Below are 25648 nucleotides of genomic sequence, written 5' to 3'. Positions count from 1 at the left end.
GTGGTCAGTAGTTCTATAATTAGGAAGAAAGCCAATCTGACTATGACTCAGGACTCTCTCTCTCTCTCTGCGAGTGAGTGATGTGTGTTGTTGTTAGTGTGCATCAATTAAAGCAGCGCATTAATATGGAATTAAACTGACCTGGAACTACCTGTGCAGTTAAACGAATTTAATCAACACCTGCCAGCCAATCAGAATCCAGTATTCAGACAGACCACGGAATAAAGTGTTTTAAAACACTCACCATCCCTCCTTTATAAGTTTTGTTTGTGAATACTGGCTGTATCCGAAATCGCCCACTATACCCTCAAATAGTGCACTATTTGAGGGGAAAGCCATTTTAAGTGGATGTTCTCGAGTGCACTCATTCAATCCCACAATGCACCGCAAAAACGGCTAGAGAATCCCCAGAATGCACTGCGAGAGTCGCGCGCCGAATGAATTCCCGCGTCTCGCCAGAAGATGGCGCCCGCAGCTGAATCATCCATTAATAAATTTACTATTAGGTTTTATACATAATGTATATAATGTAATATACATCATATGCAAAAACGGCAGTCCTTCCGGTGCACTCAGTGTCCGAATTCACTCACTCGTTTTCAAGTGAACTGTATGAGTGGACTAATGTAGGGAGTAGTTAATGAGGGTTTTTTTTTTTTTTTTTATGCAAATCAAAACATATTACATTACAATATGCGAAATTTAACAAGGGGGATACGTACAATATCACATGTAGAAATAAGGGCAACATAAATCAGCATGGAATATCATCATAAGAACAGTTAATGAGGGTATAGGAGGCGATTTCGGATGCAGCCACTGTTCTCCGACCCGAGCGGTGGCGCTAAACGTTACAAATGTTTCACAAAAAACAGGCGAAGAGCCCACAGTGACGACAAGATCAACAGGAAGTTCGGACCAGCTTTGTTTATTAACTTCTCGCTCGCGCTCACTTTTTATTTTGGAAGTCAATAAAGTTTCTGTAACATGATTTCTGCTAAACGATAATAAAACATGACCGTGCGCGGCTCTTGAATGCAGTGATGTTTGTGGGACTGGGGAGGAATCAGCTGCGCTAACAACACTCATGATTCATCAAGATCTCAGTCGTGTTTATACGAATCATATGCATCTAAACCAAGAACTTAATTCGGCTTTTCTCTGTAGCTGCCTCTGTGTCAAACTCAATCGGAGTGTAATGTAAGAGCTCAGCGGTAGCAGGAAAGATGCCGTGCACATGCGGGAACTGGAGGAGGTGGATCCGGCCTCTGGTGGTGCTGCTGTACATTCTGCTGCTCCTGGTTGTCCTTCCATTGTGTGTATGGGAACTGCAGAAATCAGGGGTCAGAGGTCTTTTTATAATTAATCTGATTTGTAACAGTTTGTTTTATAATAGCTGTATTGTTCTGATATCAAGAAATTAGCTATTTAAGTGAACTTTCAGCTGTCAAATCAATGTTGTTATTGTTAACTGAAACTAGAACTATTACAGTAGTTAAAAAAATAAGCTAGAAATTTGAATAGAATATAAATATTAGATGAAAAACTTGGCAGCTAACTGAAATAAAATGTTGAAGTGCCAAAAAATAAGGCAAAAAAATGTTTAAACACAGCAAAATTACTAAAACTCAACTGAAAAATATTATAGACTTACCTGCAAAGCTACCTGAAAAACTGTGCGCAAGTGCACCTGGGGCGAAAGCTGCTTTAAACACACAGGGTGGTCACACCAAATGTTGATTTAATTTAGTTAATATTAGTTAATTAATGAAGAAAATCTAGTTATGACATTATTTTTGACAGCATCCTCATTTTACAGCATTTGTGCCTAAAACTTTTCACAGTACTGTAGCTTTGCAGGTAGGTTGCTCGAAGCATCTTGGAGACGTTGCCGCAGTTCTTCTACTAAACTTCTTTAGTCTGTCTCAGTTTGTTGTGTTTCTTCATGTCATTCCAGACAGACTGGATGATGATCAGATCAGATCTCTGTGTGGAGCACTGGCTGTTGTCAGACAAAAATCTCACTGGATTATTATAATTAATGTAATGAATGTTTGGAAATGTAAACTGATATTTCCTACTGACACACTACAGCAAAAGATAGAAATAGCCTAACTGACCAAGAACACCAGTATTTTCACCGGCTAAAAAATGGTTTTCTAATAATTTTGGCCACCACAGTATATAAGAGAGTCAAATTTGGCTCACAAATGGGAAACGTAGTATTTAAATAGTTATGTTGTTGTTAAAATGAGGTGTATTGTTGTTAGTATATATCATTTTGACAGTGACTGTTCACATTGATGGCATTTGTTTTCTCCTTGTCATCTCATAGGTTACTACTCCTAATAAGGCATGGTTCATCGCTGGGATATTTGTGTTCATGACTATACCCATCTCACTGTGGGGGATTTTGCAGCATCTAGTACACTACACCCAACCTGAGCTACAAAAACCTATTATCAGGTATTGTTGTATGGAAATCTTTACTTTCAATCTGTTTTTTTGCAATATTAATTGACTGGTTTGTCTGTTTCTCACATGTTCACTCTGTTTTTTCATCCTCAGAATATTATGGATGGTTCCTATATACAGCCTGGATAGTGTGAGTATCATGTGATCACAATGATAGCTAAAAGTTGGTATTTGAATCGCAAATAGCTTCTTTGATGCCTCTAATTAAGTTATCCTTGACTTGAACACTGGCCTTTTTCTGTTTTGACAATCAGTTAATGTGAGGCCTGATGTTGCAGATGCTCATGACTTGGGTTATTTTATGAGTTGGACCAAAAAAGCGACTCACTTGACCAAACTCATGTGTATCCAATCTCTTTTTTTGGTGTAATTTGACATTTCTGTGGCCTGTATGCAAGTTTTCTTTATGCTTTGTTTTCACAGTGGATTGCATTGAAGTATCCCAACATTGCCATCTATGTAGACACATGTAGAGAGTGCTATGAGGCCTATGTCATCTACAACTTCATGATCTTCCTTCTCAACTTTTTGGGAAACCAGTATCCCAGTCTGGTGCTGATGCTGGAGGTGCAGGAGCAACAAAAGCATCTCCCCCCTCTTTGCTGCTGCCCTCCGTGGCCCATGGGAGAGTGAGTGTTTGCACAGACGTAGATAGAATATGAAAGTGGCATAATTTGGTATTGGTATTTAATGTGTATCTGTTGTTAGCATTACTAAAGGAGAAAGTCAAGACGTTATGGCTGAGGCTCTTATATTGAGGGCCTCCATTACCTGTTTACCATCTTCTCCTTTGGAGCCCTCTTTAAAGTGGAGGATGGGAATTGGAAGTCTTTTGTTTAGATACAGCAGGAAGAGATTTCTTCTAAATTGCTTGCAGATTGAACACTTTCTTGAGGTTGTTGGCTGCTTTTAGTGGTTGCTGCTGACGGCAATGTAATGTGTGAAAAGTCTGTTGATTTAAACCATCAGCGTTTTAACTGGAAAAAAATGTTTGTGTTTAAAAAACTGCTTTAGAGAACAGTAGTATGTGCCTGTCAAGTTAACTTTAATTGATTTTATACAGTGCCAAGGACACATTTATTTATACTGCAACAACATTTTCTCATGGCCTCCTTTTCTCTGTTTTCATATTGAGAACAGCACATTTACTGAACTGTTTTTTTTTCTTTCTTAACAGAGTGCTTTTGCTGAGATGTAAACTGGGGGTTCTGCAGTACACAGTTGTGAGACCTGTCACCACAGTCATTGCTTTGTAAGTGGCATTCATGTTGTGTATGTTGTAGAGGTTAATCAAGCATTTACTATCAGTTTTGTCATTTTTGTGTGTTTTTATGTGGTTTTACGCTAAATATACAGTACACTGTCATTCAAATGTTCGGGGTCTGTTTGATTTTTTTTAAATGTTTTTGAAAGAAGTCTCATCAAGGCTGCATTTATTTTATTTAGGGCTGCCACTAACGACTATTTTTTTTTTAATTAATCTATCGACTAATTTTTCGATTAATCGATTAATCTAAATGATTAATTTCCCACAAAAAATCTATAATTTTACTTTTTATTAAACCAAATGAAATCCAAATGTCTATGAAATCCTTTTTTAAAGCAAAAGTGAAGTGCAACAGAGTACAAGAAGCAAGTGTCCATCTCATAGTCCAAATCACTGAAATCAAAGTTCAGTATTATAGTGTGAGAATGACAACATATCCACGTGTTGTAGTCTAATAATAATACAATTATAATCAAAAAACACTTTTTGAAGGAGTATTTACCAGAAATATTATTTACCAGAATTTATCGGTGAAAAATGTAAATGCGCAGTATTTCTGAAAAACTACTTTAAATATAAAATCAATTAATTGGAGATTCTTTTTATTATTAAAATTTAATGGAACAATTAAAATGGAATCCAGAAAATAATGGAAAACAGAATTTGGTACAGATAAAACTGTAAAACTCAATTAATTAATTTTTTTTTAAATAAAAATAAAAAAATGAATTTCATAGGGCCCTATAGCTTTTAAAATGACTTAAAGTACATATATAATAGCAATGATGCAATAATAATTAATTCAAATATAGTATCAAAAGCAAGAAATCATATGGTTTTATTGAACAAAACTGTTAAAATACATAATGTATTCTAAACAATAGAGCTAATGTACATTATACATAACAACAAAGGCCTGCAGGAGGCGCCGACGGCCTGATGATTATTTTACACTAGTGATGGGAAGTTCGGATCATTTTACCGACTCGGACCTTTGAGTCTCGTTCAGCAAAATGAACGAATCTTTTTTCGAGTCATTTCGTTCATTTCGTTCATTTTAGCAAAATATAATTCAAATGTTATGTGTTACTTTCCAAACACATCTACTACTTATGCAAACGTTTATCACACTACAAACAATACAAACTATGCTATAAGAAATAGAAAATATTACTTAATTGTTTACCTGGGTCTTTAGTCTATGATTAGCGCACCACCTCTTATCTGACAAGTGTTCGGGTTTGAGTCGTTCGTTCATCACGTGACAGCCCCATAGCTTAACCAATGCAGCCTGAGCCGGAAAGAGAATTGATTAGGTCTTTGATTGAGTCTCGGGTTTGAGTCGTTCGTTCATCACGTGACAGCCCCATACGCTTAACCAATGCAGCCTGAGCCGGAAAGAGAATTGATTAGTTCTTTGATTGAGTCTCGGGTTTGAGTCGTTCGTTCATCACGTGACAGCCCCATACGCTTAACCAATGCAGCCTGAGCCGGAAAGAGAATTGATTAGGTCTTTGATTGAGTCTCGGGTTTGAGTCGTTCGTTCATCACGTGACAGCCCCATACGCTTAACCAATGCAGCCTGAGCCGGAAAGAGAATTGATTAGTTCTTTGATTGAGTCTCGGGTTTGAGTCGTTCGTTCATCACGTGACAGCCCCATACGCTTAACCAATGCAGCCTGAGCCGGAAAGAGAATTGATTAGGTCTTTGATTGAGTCTCGGGTTTGAGTCGTTCGTTCATCACGTGACAGCCCCATACGCTTAACCAATGCAGCCTGAGCCGGAAAGAGAATTGATTAGTTCTTTGATCGAGTCTCGGGTTTGAGTCGTTCGTTCTTTTGTCACGTGACCACTTGCCGGATCAGTACATATCAAATAGGCTACCATAAAGTAAAACTGTATTTTTTGTATGTTGGATCATATTTAAGAATTATCATAAAATTATCAAAATATGTATAATAAGCATTTTCCTAGAAATAAAAATGGTCTGTTCATTTTATTTATTTTAAAGCTTATTTATTTTATTTATTATTTAAAAAAGGCCTAGCTTGTTGTGCAGTATTTTGTTTTAGTTTTTTAAGGCTCTGTGGCTTTAGTATATTTAAATTTTCTTGTATTTTTTATTTAAATAGTTTAAATTCATTTTGGAATAGTTATCCTCTTTGCTATAGCTTTTTCTGGCACAAAAATAAACAATAAAAAACAATTCAGGAGTGTGTACAGAGTGTTAATGTCTAAAGTGTCATATGTTACAAAAGTATAGTAAGTAACACTATAGTCCAATCTAAAGGGTTAACTCAAAAGACATAAATACAACAAGGTATTGTATTTTATGAAGATTAGACTAAAAAAAACAAAGCATAACAAGTCAAGTCTGCTTTATTGTCAATTCTTCCACATGTACATACAGAGAACTGAAATTGTGTTACTCTCAGACCCTTGGTGCATACAGTTAACATTTAAGACACTGACAGTAGACGTTCAAATACAGATAATACAGTTTAAACATATGTACATACAACTATACAAATGAGGACGTTTGTAGAAAAATAAAGAAAGAGATAAAGTGGCATAAGGCACATGGCAGAATAGATAGAGTGCAAACCAGTTAAATAAAACAAAACTGTGCAGATATGTGTGTAGTGCAAGAAGAGGTTAACCAACTCGTTATTATCTTTTTTTACCACATGGTGTTATGGAAAAGAACCATGTGACAGAAATTAAAAGCAATAATTTGAGACCAGAAAAGCATCACATAACTGTAAGAGTAAATAATAATACTAATAAGTCTAATAATAATAATAATTACTATGCACCCGTTTGTAAGGAAGGTTGTAAATTAACTAATTTCTCTGTCCAAAACTGTCACGTCACCTGACAAAAGAACGAACGACTCAAACCTGAGACTCGATATAGAAGAACTAATCAATTCTCTTTCCGGCTCAGGCTACATTGGTTAAGTGTATGGGGCTGTCACGTGATGAACGAACGACTCAAACCCGAGAATGCTGTGCAATGCGCATGCGCGACTGAACGAATCACTCCCCGAGACGACTCGTTCTTCCGGAGTCACATTAAAGATTCGTTCAAAATGAACGAATTGTTCAAGAACGACCCATCACTATTTTACACTTTACTGCGATCTAATCCTTGTCTAATATTGACCAAGCGCCCTTTAATTCAAATGTCCACTTAATCTTTGATATTTGGCCATTTCTTTAGGACAGAAAGGCTACAGCCACTGTAATTAAATGAAAATGTGGACATCGAAACGTGTAAACTCAGAGGGTTTGAGCTTTTATTTTGAAACCGCGATGTATTCTCCTGTGTTTGTGTAGATTTATAAATTATTTACCTTACAAATCAGATGAAATGGCGCGCGTGGCGTTCCCAGATGAAGGTTATAATAAACCCAAACTCACAACAACATGCAGAGATGGAGTTTGAGACGCTCCACATGTAAATGATCTACTGTGAACGGAGCCGCTGTGAGACGCACGTGCTTAATCTACATGCATGTAAATAATTAAAGACCATATACTGTGTGAACTGCATCGCATATAATTATTTAATTAAATCATAGCGTTTGTGAATTCACAATTATCCTTAATTATGATTTTTAAATGGGTTTAATATATCATGCAGCCTCGGAAAATAGTCTAAAAATGTGTTTTATGGATTCTCGTCCGTGAAATGCGCCACTTCCGGTATTTTGCCGGTTAGTCGACGCAGCAAAATGAAGTCGACGATTTTTCATAATCGACTAGTCGACTAAAATCGACGAATCGCGACAGCCATAATTTTATTAAAATATAATACAAATAGTAATATTTAATTTATTACTATTTAGAATGGTAAAATTACAATATTAATATTATGATTTCATTTTTTTGCTTTTAATATATTTTCAAATGTTACTTATTAATGTGATGGCAAAGCTGAATTTTCAGCAGCCATTATGCCAGTCTTCAGTGTCACATGATCAATCAGAAATCATACTAATATGCTGATTTGGAGCTCAAGAAACATTTCTCATTATTATCAAAGGTTAAAAACAGTTGGTAAACTGTGATACATTTTTTAGGATTCTTTAATGGATAGAACATTTATAGGAACGTATCTAACAATCTTATTATTATTATTATATTTGCCATCATAAATGCCGTGTCTGTCACTTTTGATCAGTTTATTGCATCTTTATTAAAAAAAAATAATTTCTTTAAAGCAGGGGTGTCAAACTCCTGCAGAGATTTGTTCCAACACACATACCATGTAGTTTTCAAATAAGCCTGAAGGACTTGATTATCTGGATCAGGTGTGTTTGATTAGGGTTGGAGCTAAACTCTGCAGGGCTGTGGCCCTCCAGGAGCTGAGTTTGACACCCCTGCTTTAAAGTGTTGCTGACCTCAAACATCTGGTAGTGTAATTTCTGTTCTTGAAAGTGCATCAACAAACCCCTTTAGTCGACACTAATATGTCTGTGCTCTGATGCTTAAACACAAGACTAAGTTTCCTGGTGCTAAAATTACACTCTCTATTATAGACTCTGCTTTTATATGTAATCCTAAAATAATCATGTCTGTTCAGAATAAAGCTTTGTCTGATGGTCAATGATTTGCATCATTTCTGTCCTGCCAAATTAGGATTTGTCAACTTTGTGGGGTCTATGATGAAGGCAACTTCAGTTCGAAAAATGCCTGGACGTATCTGGTTATCGTCAACAATCTCTCTCAGCTTGTAAGTACCTGTTTTGTCCTGAATATTATGCAAGAATGTCACATGATCTTGATGTCGTGAGAGCGGAGTGAGTCTGCAGTTCCATTCAGGAAGCAGACAGCAGTAAAAAGAAGATAAAATGTAACTAAATCCCTGTTTACAGAGCCACCTTTGTGGGTTTTTACCAATTAATTTGTTGTGAAATAGAACAAACCAGTCTTTACAGCCTCTCATTTGTGTTTATGCTGCTCATGAACAGTGAACAGCTTAGGGAGCATGAACTATCAATAATTTTTCACTGTTGTTGCTACAAGATAAACGGTAACTTGATGATCTTATGGTAATGTGCTAATGGTGAACTTTTTCTCTCTTCAGTTTGCCATGTACTGTCTTGTGCTGTTCTACAAGGCTCTGAGAGAAGAGCTGAGTCCCATCAAACCTGTGGGCAAATTCCTCTGTGTCAAGCTGGTGGTTTTTGCGTCATTCTGGTAAACCGTTCTCTACACATTTCACACTGTAATAATTCGGATCTGCTTCTGATCAAGTTTAGTTCCCATCTTGCAGGGCAATTTTCTAGAATACACTATATAGTATCAGGATGGTACATCTAGAGTCCATAATTGATCAGAATTATAATAATCTATATAAATTTATGAGAAAATTGCATGAAGCCTTTTAAAAGCACCACCAGGTTATGTTTCACCCTAGAATCAAATGTTTTGTTAAAAAAATAATAATAGTAATTTCTCATTTTGAAATTAATGTTTAAATAAGAGAAAAATCAAATATTAAAAAAAGAAGTAAAATGTGGACACATTGAACTAATTTTATAGAAAAAAAGAATCAAATGTAATCTAAATAATCAAAGATTCAAGTATTTATAAAATAGACATTGTATCATTATATCGTAATATACAGTACTATATAATTATTATTTTATGATTTTATATTCAAATAAAAAATTATTATAATGATTCCCAAAACCTTTTTTAATCAAGTCATTTTGTATGATAATTTTGCCACCCTGTAATGTTTTAATTCAGTTCTTTTATCTGTCGTAGGCAAGCCGTGGTCATTGCACTTTTAGTGAAGGTTGGTGTGATCTCAGAGTCGCACACCTGGGAGTGGGACAATGTGGAGGCTGTAGCCACTGGACTACAGGTTTGATATCAACATTAAACTCAATTTAAATGTTAAATGACACCAGTTTAAAATGCTCCTAATATTGTTCTTATATCTTTGACTGGCTTACCATGTACACCATTGTTAATGCAGCACCGTTAAGGAACTTCTGGTTGCACAAGAGGAAGTAACCTTAAGATTAAAGGTCTGTTTTTCTGTGTTCTCACAGGACTTTATCATCTGTGTGGAAATGTTTTTGGCAGCCATTGCCCATCACTTCAGCTTCACTTACAAGCCCTACATACAGGAAGCAGAGGAAGGTTCTTGCTTTGATTCCTTCCTGGCCATGTGGGATGTCTCAGATATACGGGCTGACATCTCGGAACAAGTGCGCAATGTCGGTGAGTCACGACAGTCTTTTCTTATTGGCGGTGAATGGTCTGAGGATCTAAGATCTTTTTTGGATTCTTACAAAAAAAGCAGTCATATCCCCTTCAGAGGTCTACTAGTAATACTAGTCTAGGTTTTTTGCATCTTATATTCATAAACTGAGTATTTCCTGAACAGGAATCAGCTTGTGAAATCTGTCAGTACCCAGCCCTATTTCAAACAGTTATTCATCATATCTATGTGCTTGCTTTGTTTTTTTTTTTCATTCAGGGAGAACTGTCATGGGTCGGCCAAGGAAAACATATTTCGGTGAAGAGGTTTCCCAGGACGAGAACACAGGACTGCTGTCAGCTGATTCTCAGGATCCAGGCGTTGAATCGTCTTCCACCCCTCCATCCCCTAAGGGCCGTTACCAGGGCATGGGCCACACCGTAACCCCCCACTCCATCTCTGCACCTGCCAACCTTGGCAGCATACCATGGGATGGAGATGTGGATGATATCACGCCTGCTGTGATATCTGGCGATCATACAGATCAACAAGGCTCAGACTATGCAGCAATCACTTAACATCACTGAGCTTCAGCTACCAAATAGTTAAGGCACATCGATATGTGCATTAACTACCGTTTCTAATATATGCAGCCGCCGTTAATTCTGGTAACTATTCATACTTGTAGTTAATGGGTGTTCATAGAGGCTCGTTGAAGCTTTGGTAGCAAGAACACACACGAAGGACTTGGGTAGTGGTGGTCCTCCTTTTTTATCTCTGTTTGACATTGTTTTGCTGAAAACATGACCAAATTATAAACTGACCTTAGAGCCAAGCACAGTAATTCTCCAATACCAGTTTTAATTTTTCACATCATCAGATAATGGTTCATTTAAGACAGCTTTATGAATGTTTTTATTCTAAGAAACACTAGGGATTGATAATGCTACTTCGAAATGTCATTGACATACTCCTAGATTTTATCAACTCATTTCAGGTTTTTTTTCTGTGTCATTATCATGTCACTTGCACATTTTTATCTGTGAATGCAAATACATTTTAAGTAATATGTTTTAAGTGTTTTAAGGTTTTTTTTTTTCTTCCATGGAGCAGCACCTTGATCATTGCCAGGATGCTATGGAGATTTGCAACATTTCCTCTCAGCAGAATATATGCATGTGGTAAAGCAACTACAGTTTGAACATTGGCTCTAAAGCACAAAATACTGAAGCACCCATATTTCTGCTTAATTTGCTTCAGAGCTTTGCAACCCCTCCTGGACTGCTTGCCTTCAGATCAGCTTCATGTGATTGTCAACACATAAAAATGCATATGTTAGTGGTGTTTCTTTTTTCCTTCAAGTTTTTTTGGTTATTTTAATAATTTGACAAAGAAAATTAGGTTAAAAACAATTTAATTAATTATTGAAAATTTAGAAGGCTTTACATTCACCTCGGGAAATGATGCAATGTCTAAATATCAGCCAAAGTTGTCTTAAGATTTTTTTGGGAGTTTTGTTAATGGTTTCAAAGATCTGTCAGTTTTTAACATCAGCTGCAAATGAGATATAAATGTCAGATATAGTATAACAGTAAGGGCAGATTGTTATCATTACAGATGTGGACCTGTGGGAAATATTCCCATTTCTTTGATTTTATGAACTGTCATGTGTGTCTCTGATCCTTTCAGAGAGATGCATCTTCTGCAATGGTTTGTACAGCTGTTGTATTGCCTTATCTAACAGTGGTTGTCACGAATCATTAAACTTCACATGGAAATGTCTATTGAGTATTTCTGCTTAATTGCCTTCCATCGAAGTTCAAAGGCATAGTTCACCTTGAAATCGTCATTTACTCACTCTCATGCCATTCCAAGTATGACGTTACCATTGCCTTCCACTGTGCAAAGAAAAAATGCTTATCCTCAGTCCAATGCAGAGGATCCATTGGTGAGTAAGTGATGTAATAATACATTTCTCTAAATTTGTTCCCATTAAGAAACAAACTTATCTGCGTCTTGCATGGCCTGAGGATGAGTTAATTTTCAGCACGTTTCCATTTTTGGGCAAACTGTTCCTTTAATTATACCTATAAGAAGCATCAAGCCACACACAGTCATGGTGAAATTTTCTTAATGTAAAATGTGTGCTTGTTCTTAAAAATAATAACTTTGTTTACCATACAGCAATTAAATAATTGCCCATTAGCAGCAATTCACTGATTCTGGAGTGTGTTATATCAATACAGGAGATCCCTCCCACATCATGAGTCACTGGTTACAAGCTCCGCCTCCCTGATAACATCATCAGCCCCCAACCCTTCTTCTTTAACAGCTGTAATAGAGATGCTGCTCTTATGGAACTGGATGCGGAGCTTGACCCATTCTCCTCTGCTGACCGTCAGGGGCTGCTGGAGGACCACCGCCGCCTGCTTCCAGTGAGAGTCCTCACTGAAGGTGCTGACGCTCTGCTCAGAGTCCAGATGGATCTGGTACCAGAAGGGAATGGCAGTCAACTTGCCTGAGGTGTTGACCCGCACCTGCAAAATGCACAAAACAAAAGGCAATTTAATAGACAGTCATGGGGCTACTAGTGGGCTTTAAAATAACTTAAAACAATTTAAAATTAAACAAAACAAATGTAAAATTGTTTGTTTTTGAATGTTTGTATAGTTTTTAGAATTTTCAATTTTCATTTTAAGTTGATAAACTTTGCTTAATCAAAGACTATAGAATAAAGACACTTTGGCTTGGTTTATTTTTATTTCAGTTTTAACCACTTTAGTAAGGCAACATCTCTATTTTTCGTTTTTCCATCTAATAATATATTATATAAAATGTGTAATGTAATGTAATGGATTACGTTACTACGATTTTTGTCATGTAATTTGGAATCGGTGATGGATTACAATTTATAAGTAATCTACCCAGCTATGTGTAAAGACTTATTTCAATTAACAAAAACTATTTGAACAATAACAACACAGACAGAGAGAGAGAAGCCCAAAGAACCAAAACCTAAAACTCACTTTGACTTCTTTGTCTGTGTAATTGGCAGTGCTGTTCATGAGGTCCAGGGCGAAGAGTTCTACTGGTTCACTAAGATATGTACATTCAAGTGTAGACAGGTCCAAAAACACATGAACCGGTACCTAAGAGAAGAAAAAACATTACAGTTTTATTATTTTATTTTATTCTTTAAACACTGTAATTTGCAGAAACCACAGAAAATATTATGCATTACATTTCTCTCAGTGCATGAAATGGAAAATCTGATCTTTGATAAGCTGATAATCCACGGTATCTCTCCAACTCTTTCTGTTAGGATGTGTGGCATTTGACAATACTGTATAAAGCATTAAACACATAGCAGAGCTGTTTTTGGACATTTTGAGCCCCAAGGTGCTGAATGGAACATACACTGAGATTCAGGTCCTAAAAAGCAGCAAGCACCCCGTTTTGGAATTTGAAGCACAATGTGCACTCAAGTTCTCAGTTCAAAGTTGAGTCTTGTAAAAACAAACTAAAAGCCAAACAATCATGTTTACACAAAAAGGCTAAAAAGCCACTCTGATTACAGAAGAGTAGAGTTTTGTTTAGACCAGACACACTGAAAAGTATTTATGATCAAAAATAGCGAAAACCGCAATATTGTGAAATATTTCAATTTAAAATAGCTGTTATCTATTTTAATATATTTTAAAATGTAATTTATTCCTGTGGTGGCAAAGCTGAATATTCAGCATCATTACATCTTTGTCACACGATCTTTCAGAAATCACTCTAATATACCGATTAGCTGCTCAGCAGACAATTATTATTATCATCAACGTTGATAACAGTTGTGCTGCTTAATATTTTGGTGAAAACTGTGATATATATATATATATATAAAACTTCACTTCAAAGACTTCAGTCACTTTTGAACAATTAAATGTATTCTTAGTTAAAGTATTGATTTTTATTATGTTATTTTAAATGCATTTACATATTTATTTTTTTCCATTAATTTTTTTTATATAATGTTATTTATTTATAAAAAACTTTTGAATGGTAGTGTACTATAAATCAAATATTTTAACATTTGTATGGTTTGAACAGGATTAAAATATGATTTTTCTTTTTTTTTCTTGCTATTTCCACATATAATGAACTTTGTGGTATTTGAATGTAGTAAATTGTGAAGCAGTGAACAAGTGAGCAGTTTTGGGACAAAGCACGTGTAAATGTGAAAAAAAAAAAAAAAAAAAAGTAATTTCGTGCACTCCAAAACTTTCACTTTTTAAATAAAGCACTTGCAAATTATTATGGCAACCAACGCAGATATATAGATTTGGTTTGTAAATTAGATTTAGGTGCAGTGTTAACAAAGCCTATACTACATTGAACCTCAAGATACCAGAGAACGATCCTGAGCAAATATGAGAGCTTACACACGAGGACAAGAGATAAAGAGTAAGCACAGTATTGACAGAACCAAACATACTGTGAATTGATTGATGAATGGTGCAATGTTGAACCCGAGAGTCGGCTCTGTTCCCTGAACAGCGCTTTCCTGAAGCAGCGTGTCAGACTCAACAAGCATCCCATGGATCACAATGCGCTCTGGAAAAATCTGCCCACCGTCCTCCAACAAACACCTGAAATGTGCACAACAAAAACTACTGTTTACACACCCAAACAAAAAAGAACTAACCACACTATGATTTAAACCAGGAGTCACCACCCTCTGTCCTGAATTTTCTTATATACCAAGCAAGACCTTGATTAGCTGGTTCAGGTGTGTTTGATTAGGGTTGGAGCTGAACTCTGCAGGCCACCGGCCCTCCAGGAACAAGTTTGGTGAGCACTGATTTAAACTCTTACCTAGCTAACGTTGCTTTCTCCAGAAGTTTCTGTCTAATAAGGCCACAGATCTCTATGCAGTCAAGTATGATGGCGCTCCAGAGCTTCTCGGTTGTTGGCCGTTGGAGAACCGCCGAATCATCCTCCACGTGACTTAACCAGAACTCCAGTGCGCTTTCGAGCACACAGTTTCCTTTGGCCAGCAGTCTCAGCATAGTCTGGTGATGCTCTTTCTCCACTGAACTGTAGGCTTGAACCAATACAGGGCTGATCGGTTTGTCTTCACTTGAATCAAAGCCTAACTGGGCTGCCATCAAGGAGAGCACAGAAAAGCCCTCGGAGACATCGAGCACGTAGATCGGATCGAGTCCTGTGTCTGATTGTTGTGACCTAGTTGACTTAAGAGAAACCAAAAGTTTGCTCATGGCCCTCTGGAAGCTGTTATGATACGCTGTGTTATTGAGGAGGGCGATCTCTGCCGACTCCAGCATAAAAGCACAAGATGGTTTCTCCTGGTTGGTTTGAAGGCCAGCCAGAGCACTGCACAGCTCAGCCTCAGGGTTTGCAGTGAGGATCTTGGGAGTTACATTGTCCATATGGAATGTGTGTCCATCTCTTATGATAGCAGTGCAGCATAGCCTGAGATAAGAGTCCTTACAGGAAACTTCCACCAGTACTTCATCACCACATTTCACAGTGTCTGAGGGATGACATGAGTTAAAGTCAATTAATTATTACTGTTAAACTGGCTGTAGCTAAACCTTAATTGTCTTCACACAACCTCAAATGATGCATATTCAATACACGCGCACGATTAGCATGTCGTTAGCATTTTGCTAACATGTTTGTAACATAAGTTCTCAGCATTTTTCTAACAATTAGAATGTTGCTAGCATGTTTTAGCATGCGTAGCATGATGCTAGCATGACAAGCATATTGTTAGCATGTTGCTATCAAGTTTTTAGGATTAGCATGCATGAATGAAAAATCCAGCTAAAAAACAGCTAAAAGCAAAACCAGGTGATTTAATAATAAAAACAGCTAAATCCAGCTGATTGTATTAAAAAGAAACAGCTAAAAACCATCTAAAACCAGCTGATTTAGCAAAACATAAATAAAAAATTAAAAACCAGCTAAACCCAGCTGATTTACTGGTCAAAACTGCTTTAAAACGAGCCTGTGAGACCAGCCAAAGCCGCTATTGATGCGAATGTGAAGTTTGTGAGACTACTTCCTGTTCTTCTCCTAAGAGATGGCTTCTGATATTCTGACAACTTCTTTTATTCCAACTCCCACCATTGTCCACAAAAAATATTTAGAAGCCCCATATATAAATTTGGAGTGTCGGTATGATAAACTATATAAGTATAATTAAAATTTAAATAATTAATTTTCTGTATTCCAGATGTTTTAAGAGCTGAATGTTCAACATTCCTCAGAGTTCAAGGTTTAACTAATTAATTTGCATTACGTTTTCAGTTGATACTGTATATGATTAATGAATATTATATTTATCTGTGCACACATTGTTTCTTTAAATATTTTTTTAAATTCACGTGCCCTCATAATCTTTAATCAAAAACATCTTCACCACCTTCCGACAACAACACATGCTCTGATGGACAAAATCAGGTCCCACCCTACATTTTTTCTCATTCAAAAAGTCATTTAACTCGGTTATATGTCACAATAAAAAAGAAAAGACCACAATCCCATTTCATGCCTACTTCAAGGCATTTTGGAAATTTGCTGAGGCCCCCATTTGAGAACCACTTTTCTAGAGTCATGGTCAACTTTATACTTCTTATTCTCTATATTTTTACATTAATATACAGTAGCTCTTACTGAATGGACTCTGTATTGGATAGATGGCCTGCTCCCAGCATGTGTCTTCGTGTGGGCCAGTGGACAGGTGGTTGTCCTGGTCGAGGTGTAGCTGAAACCATACGGCCAGAGCATCAAGAACACCCTCCTGAGTCACACGCAGTTGCAGCTGCGTCACCTCTCTGGAGCAAAGACCCTCCAGCTCCTGCAACACAAAGAATGCTTAATACCACTTTCTGCAACCGAGCCACTTTAGGTATTTCAGTTGTGTTGTTTCTCTCCCATCTGCCCCATGTTCACTGTATGTCTCTATTAGACTATACACAATCCAAAGATGGGGGTCAGATTTGTAAATGTTTGTGTCTCTTACACTTACCCAATGTGAATTTACAGGATCAAAAATGTAGTAAGATAAATAATATTATGATATATTGTTACAATGACATGTGGAGTCCCACAAGGCTCAATTCTTGCACCGCTCTTGTTTAGCCTGTATATGCTCCCACTAAGTCAGATAATGAGGAAGAACCAAATTGCCTATCACAGCTATGCTGATGATACCCAGATTTACCTAGCCTTATCTCCAAATGACTACAGCCCCATTGACTCCCACTGCCAATGCATTGATGAAATTAACATTTGGATGTGCCAGAACTTCCTTCAGTTAAACAAGGAGAAAACTGAAGTCATTGCATTTGGAAACAAAGATGAAGTTCTCAAGGTGAATGCATACCTTGACTCTAGGGGTCAAACAACTAAAAATCAAGTCAGAAATCTTGGGGTGATTCTGGAGACAGACCTTAGTTTCAGTAGTCATGTCAAAGCAGTAACTAAATCAGCATACTATCATCTCAAAAACTTTGCAAGAATTAGATGTTTTGTTTCCAGTCAAGACTTGGAGAAACTTGTTCATGCCTTTATCACCAGCAGGGTGGATTACTGTAATGGTCTCCTCACCGGCCTTCCCAAGAAGACCATTAGACAGCTGCAGCTCATCCAGAATGCTGCTGCCAGGATTCTGACTAGAACCAGAAAATCTGAGCATATCACACCAGTCCTCAGGTCCTTACACTGGCTTCCAGTTACATTTAGGATTGATTTTAAAGTACTTTTAATTGTTTATAAGTCACTCAATGGCCCATGACCTAAATATATTGCTGATATGCTCACTGAATATAAACCGAACAGACCACTCAGATCATTAGGATCGAGTCAGTTAGAAATACCAAGGGTTCACACAAAACAAGGGGAGTCTGCTTTTAGCTATTATGCGGCCCGCAGTTGGAACCAGCTTCCAGAAGAGATCAGATGTGCTAAAACATTAGCCACATTTAAATCAAGACTCAAAACTCATCTGTTTAACTGTGCATTTGTTGAATGAGCACTGTGCTATTTGTCCGAACTGACTGCAATGAATTTGAAGTATAATCATTTTCTTTAAATTTATTTTAAATCAATTTCTATATCATTTTAAAATTCCTTGTTTTTATTCTTTTTTTCTATGTTTTTATTGATTTTTAATGTCTATTTCACTTTCTTTTATGTAAAGCACTTTGAATTACCACTGTGTATGAAATGTGCTATATAAATAAACTTGCCTTGCCTACAATTTAAAAAGACATTTATTATTACAATTTAATATATTTTAAAATGTAAGTTATTCCTGTAATGACAGAGCTGAACTTTCAGCAGCCATTACTCCAGTCTTTTTTCAGTGTTGCATGATGCTTTAGAAAACATTTTAATATGCTGATTTGGTGCTCAAAACACATAGTTATCAATGTTGACAACAGACAGACAACATTTTTTGTTTCAGGATGAACAGAAAGTTCAAAATAACAGCAATCTTTTTTAACATTATAAATGTCTTTACTGTCGCTTTTGATCAATTGACTTGTTGCATTATCAAAAGAGAGACACTTTTATTTCAACACTCAGCTTTATATTACACTGAGTTCTATACCTGCACATTGTTGAAGTCTATGTCCAGAGTTGTGAAAGGTTGTGTGAGCTGAATGTATCCTCCACGCAGGCGGCTCAGTCTTTCAGTGGTGTAGGGCTCAGTGCTGTCCTCAGTATCAGCCAGACAGCTAACAGGACTATAGATCTGTCCTACTGCAGACAGATCCAAGCCTCCAACTGAAGACGCACACAGCCTGCAGAAGGTTAATTAGTAATTCAATCACTAAATGTTCACTCTAATCTTTCTAAGATCATACTCCAGAGACTGCTTGTTAACTGTTTAAAGAGAAGTGTAATACGATCTTTATCAATGTGTCACTCACACATAAGCAGCTCTGGTCTCTCACCTGTGATGTCTACGGATCTCACGGCACTGAACAGCAACTCCAAACACAGTTGCACCAGCAGGTATTACCCGGCCCGTTTGTGAGGGACTGGACAACGGTTGTTGAGTGTTCTGTTGAAATTATTTAATAATCAATTGTTGTGAAAGACTTGGAAGCATTAGTTAGAAAGGACTGAAATATATTCATTTATAGCAGCTTTATACAACTGTATACTGTCTAGCCATCTACTGCTGTTAACATATTTTCTAAAAATGACTTTAGAACTCATTCACCAACATTTATATGCATCTCAGCCACTAGGCGTCCCTGTTGTCCAAAAATGTATATAACTTGAGGCTACTCTCTGACACTGATATGGGAAAAAGCTTAGAATATTTTAAGTAAGGATTTAGAAGAAAGGATCTGGTTGTAGTACGGCAAAGTATGTAATCTTTTGCCAAGCATGCTATTAACGTTGGTGCAAGACAAGTTGACATTTTCAGAGACAAAAATCTCTTAGTCACTGACCACGGCCGGATAAACATCGGATCAGACAGGATAAAACCATTTGTATAAAAGGATTACACTATAATCAGAGTTGAATTTGTGGCATCACGTGACCTCACTGTAGGTTTGCTGATCAGGGCACTCAATGCCGCATACACATACTGAATCATTCAGAAAGCGACTTACAGGTGGAGGTAAAAGTAGGTGCTTCCATGCATGGATCAGCGTCTCAAGGATGCCCTCACCAAACAGCCCTGCATCTACCGTCTCTGTTACAACCAGTGACACTCTGAAGAATCAACACAAATTTAGGAAAACATCTGCAATTTAAACTCCCTTAAGATATTTTTGAAATCAATATTTCTTTACAAATAATATGATATTTTAAGGTTTGGGTCAGTGTGATTGAAAAAAGAAAGAAATTAATACTTTTATTTAAAAAAGACAAATTAAATTGGGGGAAAATATATTATTGTTGTTCTTTCTATTGATGAAATAATAAAAAAAAAAATTAGCACAGTTTCTACAAAAATGATAAGTAACAACTGGTTTCAACACTGATAATAATAAGAAATGTTTCTTAATGCTCAGCAAATCAGCATATTGGAATAATGTTTGAGGGATCATGTGACGATCATGTGAAGACTGAAGTAACGGCTGCTGAAAACTCAGCTTTACCATCACTGTAATAAATGATATCATTTATTAAAATAGAAAACAGTAACTTTGAATTTCTAATAATATTTCACAATATCACTGTTTTTACTGTATATTTTGATCGAACAAATGCAATCTTGATGAGACATTAAAAAATGCTACTGGCGTCCCAACTTTTTAAATGGTAGTGTAAATTATTTCATATTATATCATAAAAAAATTTAAACTATGTTAATTTGAATCTTGTTACTATATAAAGAATTATTTACCTCTTTGGAATGTCTTTTGGAATGTTCATATCTAGAGACTTCAGGTGAACAATCTTGATGCTATCTGCCATCCCATTGGCTGAGAGAACCTCACATGCCAGCTCATACATTGTCTTTGACAGCTCACAGGCATAGACCTCAGCAGCACCTGCCATCTTTGCACACATACTAACATGCCAAATAAAAAGCATTAAAACAAACTCAACTGTATATCAGTTGAAGGAGACATTTGTTAAATAACAATGTTATGTAACGGGTTTCTGAAAAATCTCACCCGAGGATGCCTGTCCCAGTTCCAATATCCAGAACAGAGCTACATCCTCCCTCAACAGCTTTCTTAATAGCCAGCTGGTACTTGTGGTTCCGCCCATGGTCATTGAGCATTAAGAAGTGCCAGCGTTCCACCAACCAGTTGGCAACACGGTAAAAGTTTTCCTTTGCCTCTGGGAAGTCTGGTCGGAGTTTAAGGGCTTTGTAAAAATGCCCAGCAGCTTCATCCCGAAACCCCATTCTGTAACAAAAGAAACAGGTTGACTCGGAGTTAAATGTGCAACACAGTTTGGGGTCAGTATGTGTTGTTGTTGTTTTTAATTAAAGACATTATATTGTTATTTTTGCCTATTCACTAAAGACTCCTAAAAAAACCTGGGTACTTTACAAACACTAAACCACTATAATAATATAATTATTAGCAACAACAACAACAATAATAATAAACAAATAAAAACCTGAAGAGATGCTCTCCCATGCTGTTCACTATAACCTCATCCACTGGAAACAACTCCATAGCTTGTTCATAGCAATTAAAGAGGTCCTGGATACGTCCAAGAGAGTCCAGCTCTTCAGCCCATTTAAACAGAGTAAATCTAAAGGATTCCTACAAATACAAAAACACATATTTACTGGCCTTACAATAAGGTTCTGAAGCTTTTTCAACTTTAGATACATAATTTCACCACCACACACTGTTACAGTAAACAGACTGGTCAGGCAGAGAGACTAAAACATCAAGGAAGCATTGTGGGAAAAAAAAACAAAAAAAAAAACAAGCTTACATTTGCAAAGTCTTTTAGAGCGGGAGCAAGGTTTAGTGCCAACAGGTAGTGAACAAAAGCAGTGCCGTAGTCCTGACTGAACAGACACTGCTGAGCGCTTTCCAGTGATCTTGACACCAGCTCATTTCTCACGGCATCTTCTCTCTGAGCTCGTCTATGCCGCCTCGTCCTCTTTGGTCTTGTAGTGGCATTAGGCATGTTTTCTGTGAATGACAGAACTGATCATATACTGGATCATTACCTAAAATTGAATAAATTGAACGACAGACAAGGAATGCTTCTGGGAATTTTTTTTTTATATATATTTCCATCATTGTCAGATATAAGCATACAAATGACTTAGTGTGAAATGTAACACGTTTCAGTTTATTTCAGTTGATTTAAATATACTGGATGTTTGGAGCTAGTAGCTATATTTATTCATGTAATGATAATCAAGTATAAAATGCCTAATACGTAATATATAATCCACCAAAGCTGTTAGTTAAAATTTTGGTGCAGTAAGTTACATATAGCAAACGTGATATGGTAAATTTTCATATATCATAATAACATAAGTGAACATTACATAGTTTTCCTCGACAGAAATAAGCAACCAGAATAATTATATGCTGCTATTTAACATGCATAATTTATAATTTAATTTAACAATTTCAGCATCATTTGGTTTTTGGATTTATGGTTTTTTTACCTTCTCAGGTTTGCTAGCTGAGATCGCTGGACTGTATTTTATTTTTTATCAATTTCCCTGAAGACTCCAGCCTGCCGCTGTCATTAAATCACAAACTGCGATTTAAACACGTTTCATGTAGTTTTATCTCTATATGTATGAGCTACTTCAGAGCAGCTCTGCTCCGGTGCTGCAGGTCCGCTCTGCAGAATCAGACGGTCGGAAACAACATCCGCTCTTTACAGTTCCACATTAGATTTAAACACACTAATGACAACCCCTTAGTATTAGCACATTTACGGAGTTTATCGAGACATACACACACACACACACACACACACACAAAAACGATACTTATGCCGAAGCATTTATTCAGTTGGCAAAAGACGTAAATTCCCATCACAACCCCGCGGCCGGTTATTCCCTCAAATATCCCGGGTTTCCCGAGAGTCAGGCGTGATGACTTGAAAGAGTCCTGCACGCGGGAGGAGACTGTCATTCGCGGACCAAAACCCTGACTGGACATTATTACCTTTATTTCAATAGATATCCGCGTAGCGTAGAGCTGGTTTATCATATCTTGCGAGAGTTTAAACCTGGAACATATTTAACATAACGTTACCCAGGGCCAAGTTTAATTGTGCGACTTGGAAAGAGTTTTATTCCCAAGAGAACTCTCGACGCGATAGTAAAGGCTTTTTAGTACAGCTTTCCGGTCCCTTTTTAATACTATTTCGTTATTCGACCAGTTTTTATTCATTCGCTGGTCGCTTTCTACCGGGATTTAAACGCTAGCTAGTCTGTAAACTAGCCGAGTCCAGTAAAAATGGGTTTACACCCGTTGGAGTTCAGTGAGAGTTACCTGGACAGTCCTGCTTTCAGAGAGAAAATCAAAGCTCATGAAGCAGAGCTGGACAAAACCGGCAGGTTTATCAAAGAGCTGTATAAAGATGGAAAGAATCTCATCAATGCCACAAAACGTAAGTGCCATGTCATTTTATCTCTGCTTTTAAACTGGATGTGTACATAATTGTGCTTCAGATGAAAATAAAGCTTGCCATTCAGTCAACATGAGATCCAAACTATGCAAATGTCAGATAACGTTAATATCAGCAACTCAAATCGGTCAAACTGGTCTTGTATTTTTGTCAAGGTCACTACTATGTCATTCCTATTAACTCTTTTACCCGAGAGCTTGCTGAAGTAGTTTTGCTGGTTGGTTCATTTAGTGTAGCGCAGAGAAAATGAGCTTGCGTGGCATAACATTAGCTGACCTCATCCAGTTCTGGGGTTATGATTTACTGTACATGATCTGTGTGCAAATCACCAGGTGTCCTTCAAGTATGTTTTTTGGTCTGTTTACGTTAAGTATTTTGCAGCACTTATGTAAGTTATTTTGAAAGACCACAGTTTTCTCAGTTCAGACACGTGCATCTTCATTTGTGGCTTATCACCTCTGTCATGTGACCCACCCTTTAACTTTCACGTGTAAAGTTTTATTGTAAACATTTCATATCTCTTCCCTTTATACTTTTATTATAATCTGCCTTTTTTCCTAGCATTTAGGACAGGGCAGAACAAATTGGCTAAAAATAAAGCTTGCGTATTACGCTTGGATGTTCAGACCTTTTTTGGATATGCTTAAATTATTGGGATCTGCAGTGTCTGGGTAGAGTTATATGTGAGTGTTTGTTCTGATAGCAGGACATTTTAGTGCAAATAAAATTGGAGGACCAAAAGTTTTTTGGTGTTGGGGAGATTTATACTGAAGAAATTTTGGCTAAATGTTTCTTTTAGCTTTTGTGGTTGGTTGCTTTTTCATTTTTCAGTCTTGCATGATCACAGCTTCTAGATCAGGGCTGTCCAAACTCGGTCCTGGAGGGCCGGTGTCCTGCAGAGTTTAGGTCCAACCCTAATTAGGCACACCCGAAGCAGCTAATCAAGCTCTTACTAGGCATACTAGAAACTTCCATGCAGGTGTGTTGAGGCAAGTTGGAGCTAAACTCTGCAGGACACCGGCCCTCCAGGACCGAGTTTGGACAGCCCTGTTCTAGATAATGCTAAATATGGCTAAATTAAGATGTGCAGGACAGCAGGCTCATGGAACAGCTCACACAACTGCTGCCCACATAATAATCACGGCTTGGTTAGCTTAGCTGTACTTGGCTTAAAACATAGAAAACATAAAGCAATTACCAATAATAACATGCATAATTGGTGAACTAACCATTGGCGGGCCCTTAGGTTGATTTAGTTTACTCATGGGTTTCCTGCAGGAATAAGAAAAACAAGTAAACACTTTATCCTTTGTGTTCACATAATGTTTTTTAATGCTGTCATGCAGCAGGTATTGTGTTCAGTTAGTGTTTATGTGCTTAAAGTATTGGTAATTGTGTACCTAGTTTTGAATTCAGTGAGTCTGTTCAATCAGTTTGGAACGCACACTTTATACTACAGACAGATAAATGACTTCCTTTTGCCATTTTGCAATATTTGTGTTCATGGTAATTTTTGCAGGTAATGTTGCATTTCTTCTTCTTATTATTATTATTATTATTATTAATATTTTGATGTGTTTGTCAAAAGTGTCTACTTAGCCTAAACTTTTTTTTAAATCCAATTTATAAAGAAATGTAATATCTTGAATATAATATATTTACTTTTAATATGTAATATCTTAATGTACTTTTAAATGAAAGCATAACAAATAAACAATTGGGAAAAAAAGAAATCATGTAATTGTTGTTTAGCAAAAAAAATATATATAAAATAAATAAATGAGAAGACAGAAGCCAAAGAAGCCACCTTTTGAAGATGGACAATGGAATTGAATATTTGGAGTACAATCAAATATTTGGAGTTTGAATGGAGGTGTATATGTTAGTATTGTAAGAGCCAGTAATTTGTAAGAATAGAAACCCGTTTGAGCACTGAAAATCTCTATTCATGGTTTCATTTTTAAAATCTGAACTACACTGTTGGGGTCACTAGTAAGTGGAAACAATTGAAGCTTTAGGCCCTATCCCAATTGACTCAATGTCCTCTTCAGAGTCCACCCTTTAGTGACATATAATGCTGGCAGAAATATTTATGTATGTAATTTTGAAGCCCATTGGTTTTATATCATCCATGAATACCTCCATGACTACTTGTGTAACAAATTAACTGCAATAAATCAGTATGAAAGGATATCAAAGGAATACTTAAATTAAAAGAAAAAACAAAACATTATTTCATCATAAATACGACAAGGGAGTATGTAAAAATGCATAATATATGTTGTTGTTGATAGAGGTTTATTATTTAGGGTGGGCCACTTATGGACCACAAACACCTCTTGTGTGAAAGCACATTTAGTTAACACCTTTTGTACTGGAAATTAGACACGCTTCCACTTCGATGACCTCAACACAACGGTGTTATTAGCAGTGGAGCGTGCATCATTCAAACAGACAACTGCAATGGCCATAATTCAGAATTATTACATACTACAGAATTAAGCATTTCAGTATTAGTGTTGGTCACCTTATTTGCCTTAGTAACAAATGACATTTGATTGTTTTTTTATGTTTGT

The 25648-nt window shown here is 36.7% G+C and overlaps 3 protein-coding genes across 5 annotated transcripts in view; 2 read left to right on the top strand and 1 right to left on the bottom strand.

Moving 5' to 3' along the window:
* Positions 1–873: 873 nt before the first annotated feature.
* LOC306872489 (transmembrane protein 184C-like) lies at positions 874–11744 on the top strand. The gene is made up of 10 exons (XM_079421064.1): positions 874–1343; positions 2336–2466; positions 2569–2605; positions 2899–3104; positions 3653–3727; positions 8387–8480; positions 8835–8947; positions 9521–9620; positions 9811–9982; positions 10242–11744. Exons 1-10 carry the CDS (start codon positions 1227–1229, stop codon positions 10538–10540), a joined length of 1344 nt encoding a protein of 447 aa, XP_079277190.1. The 5' UTR covers positions 874–1226; the 3' UTR covers positions 10541–11744.
* On the bottom strand, positions 11341–22297 carry LOC306872487 (protein arginine N-methyltransferase 9-like). 2 transcript variants are annotated; one of them, XM_079421061.1, is made up of 13 exons: positions 22096–22297; positions 21405–21607; positions 21078–21226; positions 20624–20860; positions 20350–20517; positions 19610–19712; positions 18938–19047; positions 18592–18784; positions 16650–16833; positions 14826–15504; positions 14446–14599; positions 12989–13111; positions 11341–12499 (listed from the first exon to the last, which is right to left on the bottom strand). In XM_079421061.1, the coding sequence occupies exons 2-13, from the start codon at positions 21600–21602 to the stop codon at positions 12224–12226; spliced, it is 2574 nt and encodes an 857-aa protein (XP_079277187.1). In that variant the 5' UTR covers positions 21603–21607; positions 22096–22297; the 3' UTR covers positions 11341–12223. The 2 variants fall into 2 exon arrangements, with proteins under 2 accessions (XP_079277187.1, XP_079277188.1); XM_079421062.1 differs by having other exon boundaries at positions 11362–12499; positions 21405–21622; positions 22096–22295.
* Positions 22298–22366: 69 nt separating this feature from the next.
* LOC306872486 (rho GTPase-activating protein 10-like) overlaps positions 22367–25648 on the top strand; it is a 54326-nt gene continuing 51044 nt past the window's right edge. The window contains exon 1 of one of the 2 annotated variants that reach the window (XM_079421059.1): positions 22367–23054. In XM_079421059.1, coding sequence (XP_079277185.1) covers positions 22901–23054 — 154 coding nt within the window. In that variant the 5' untranslated portion in view covers positions 22367–22900. The remainder of the gene's footprint in view (positions 23055–25648) is intronic. The other variant, XM_079421060.1, reaches the window with a different exon arrangement.

Source organism: Barbus barbus, assembly GCF_936440315.1.
Source record: "Barbus barbus genome assembly, chromosome: 7".
Lineage (NCBI taxonomy): Eukaryota > Metazoa > Chordata > Actinopteri > Cypriniformes > Cyprinidae > Barbus > Barbus barbus.
This window is presented reverse-complemented; position numbering and strand designations above follow the sequence as displayed.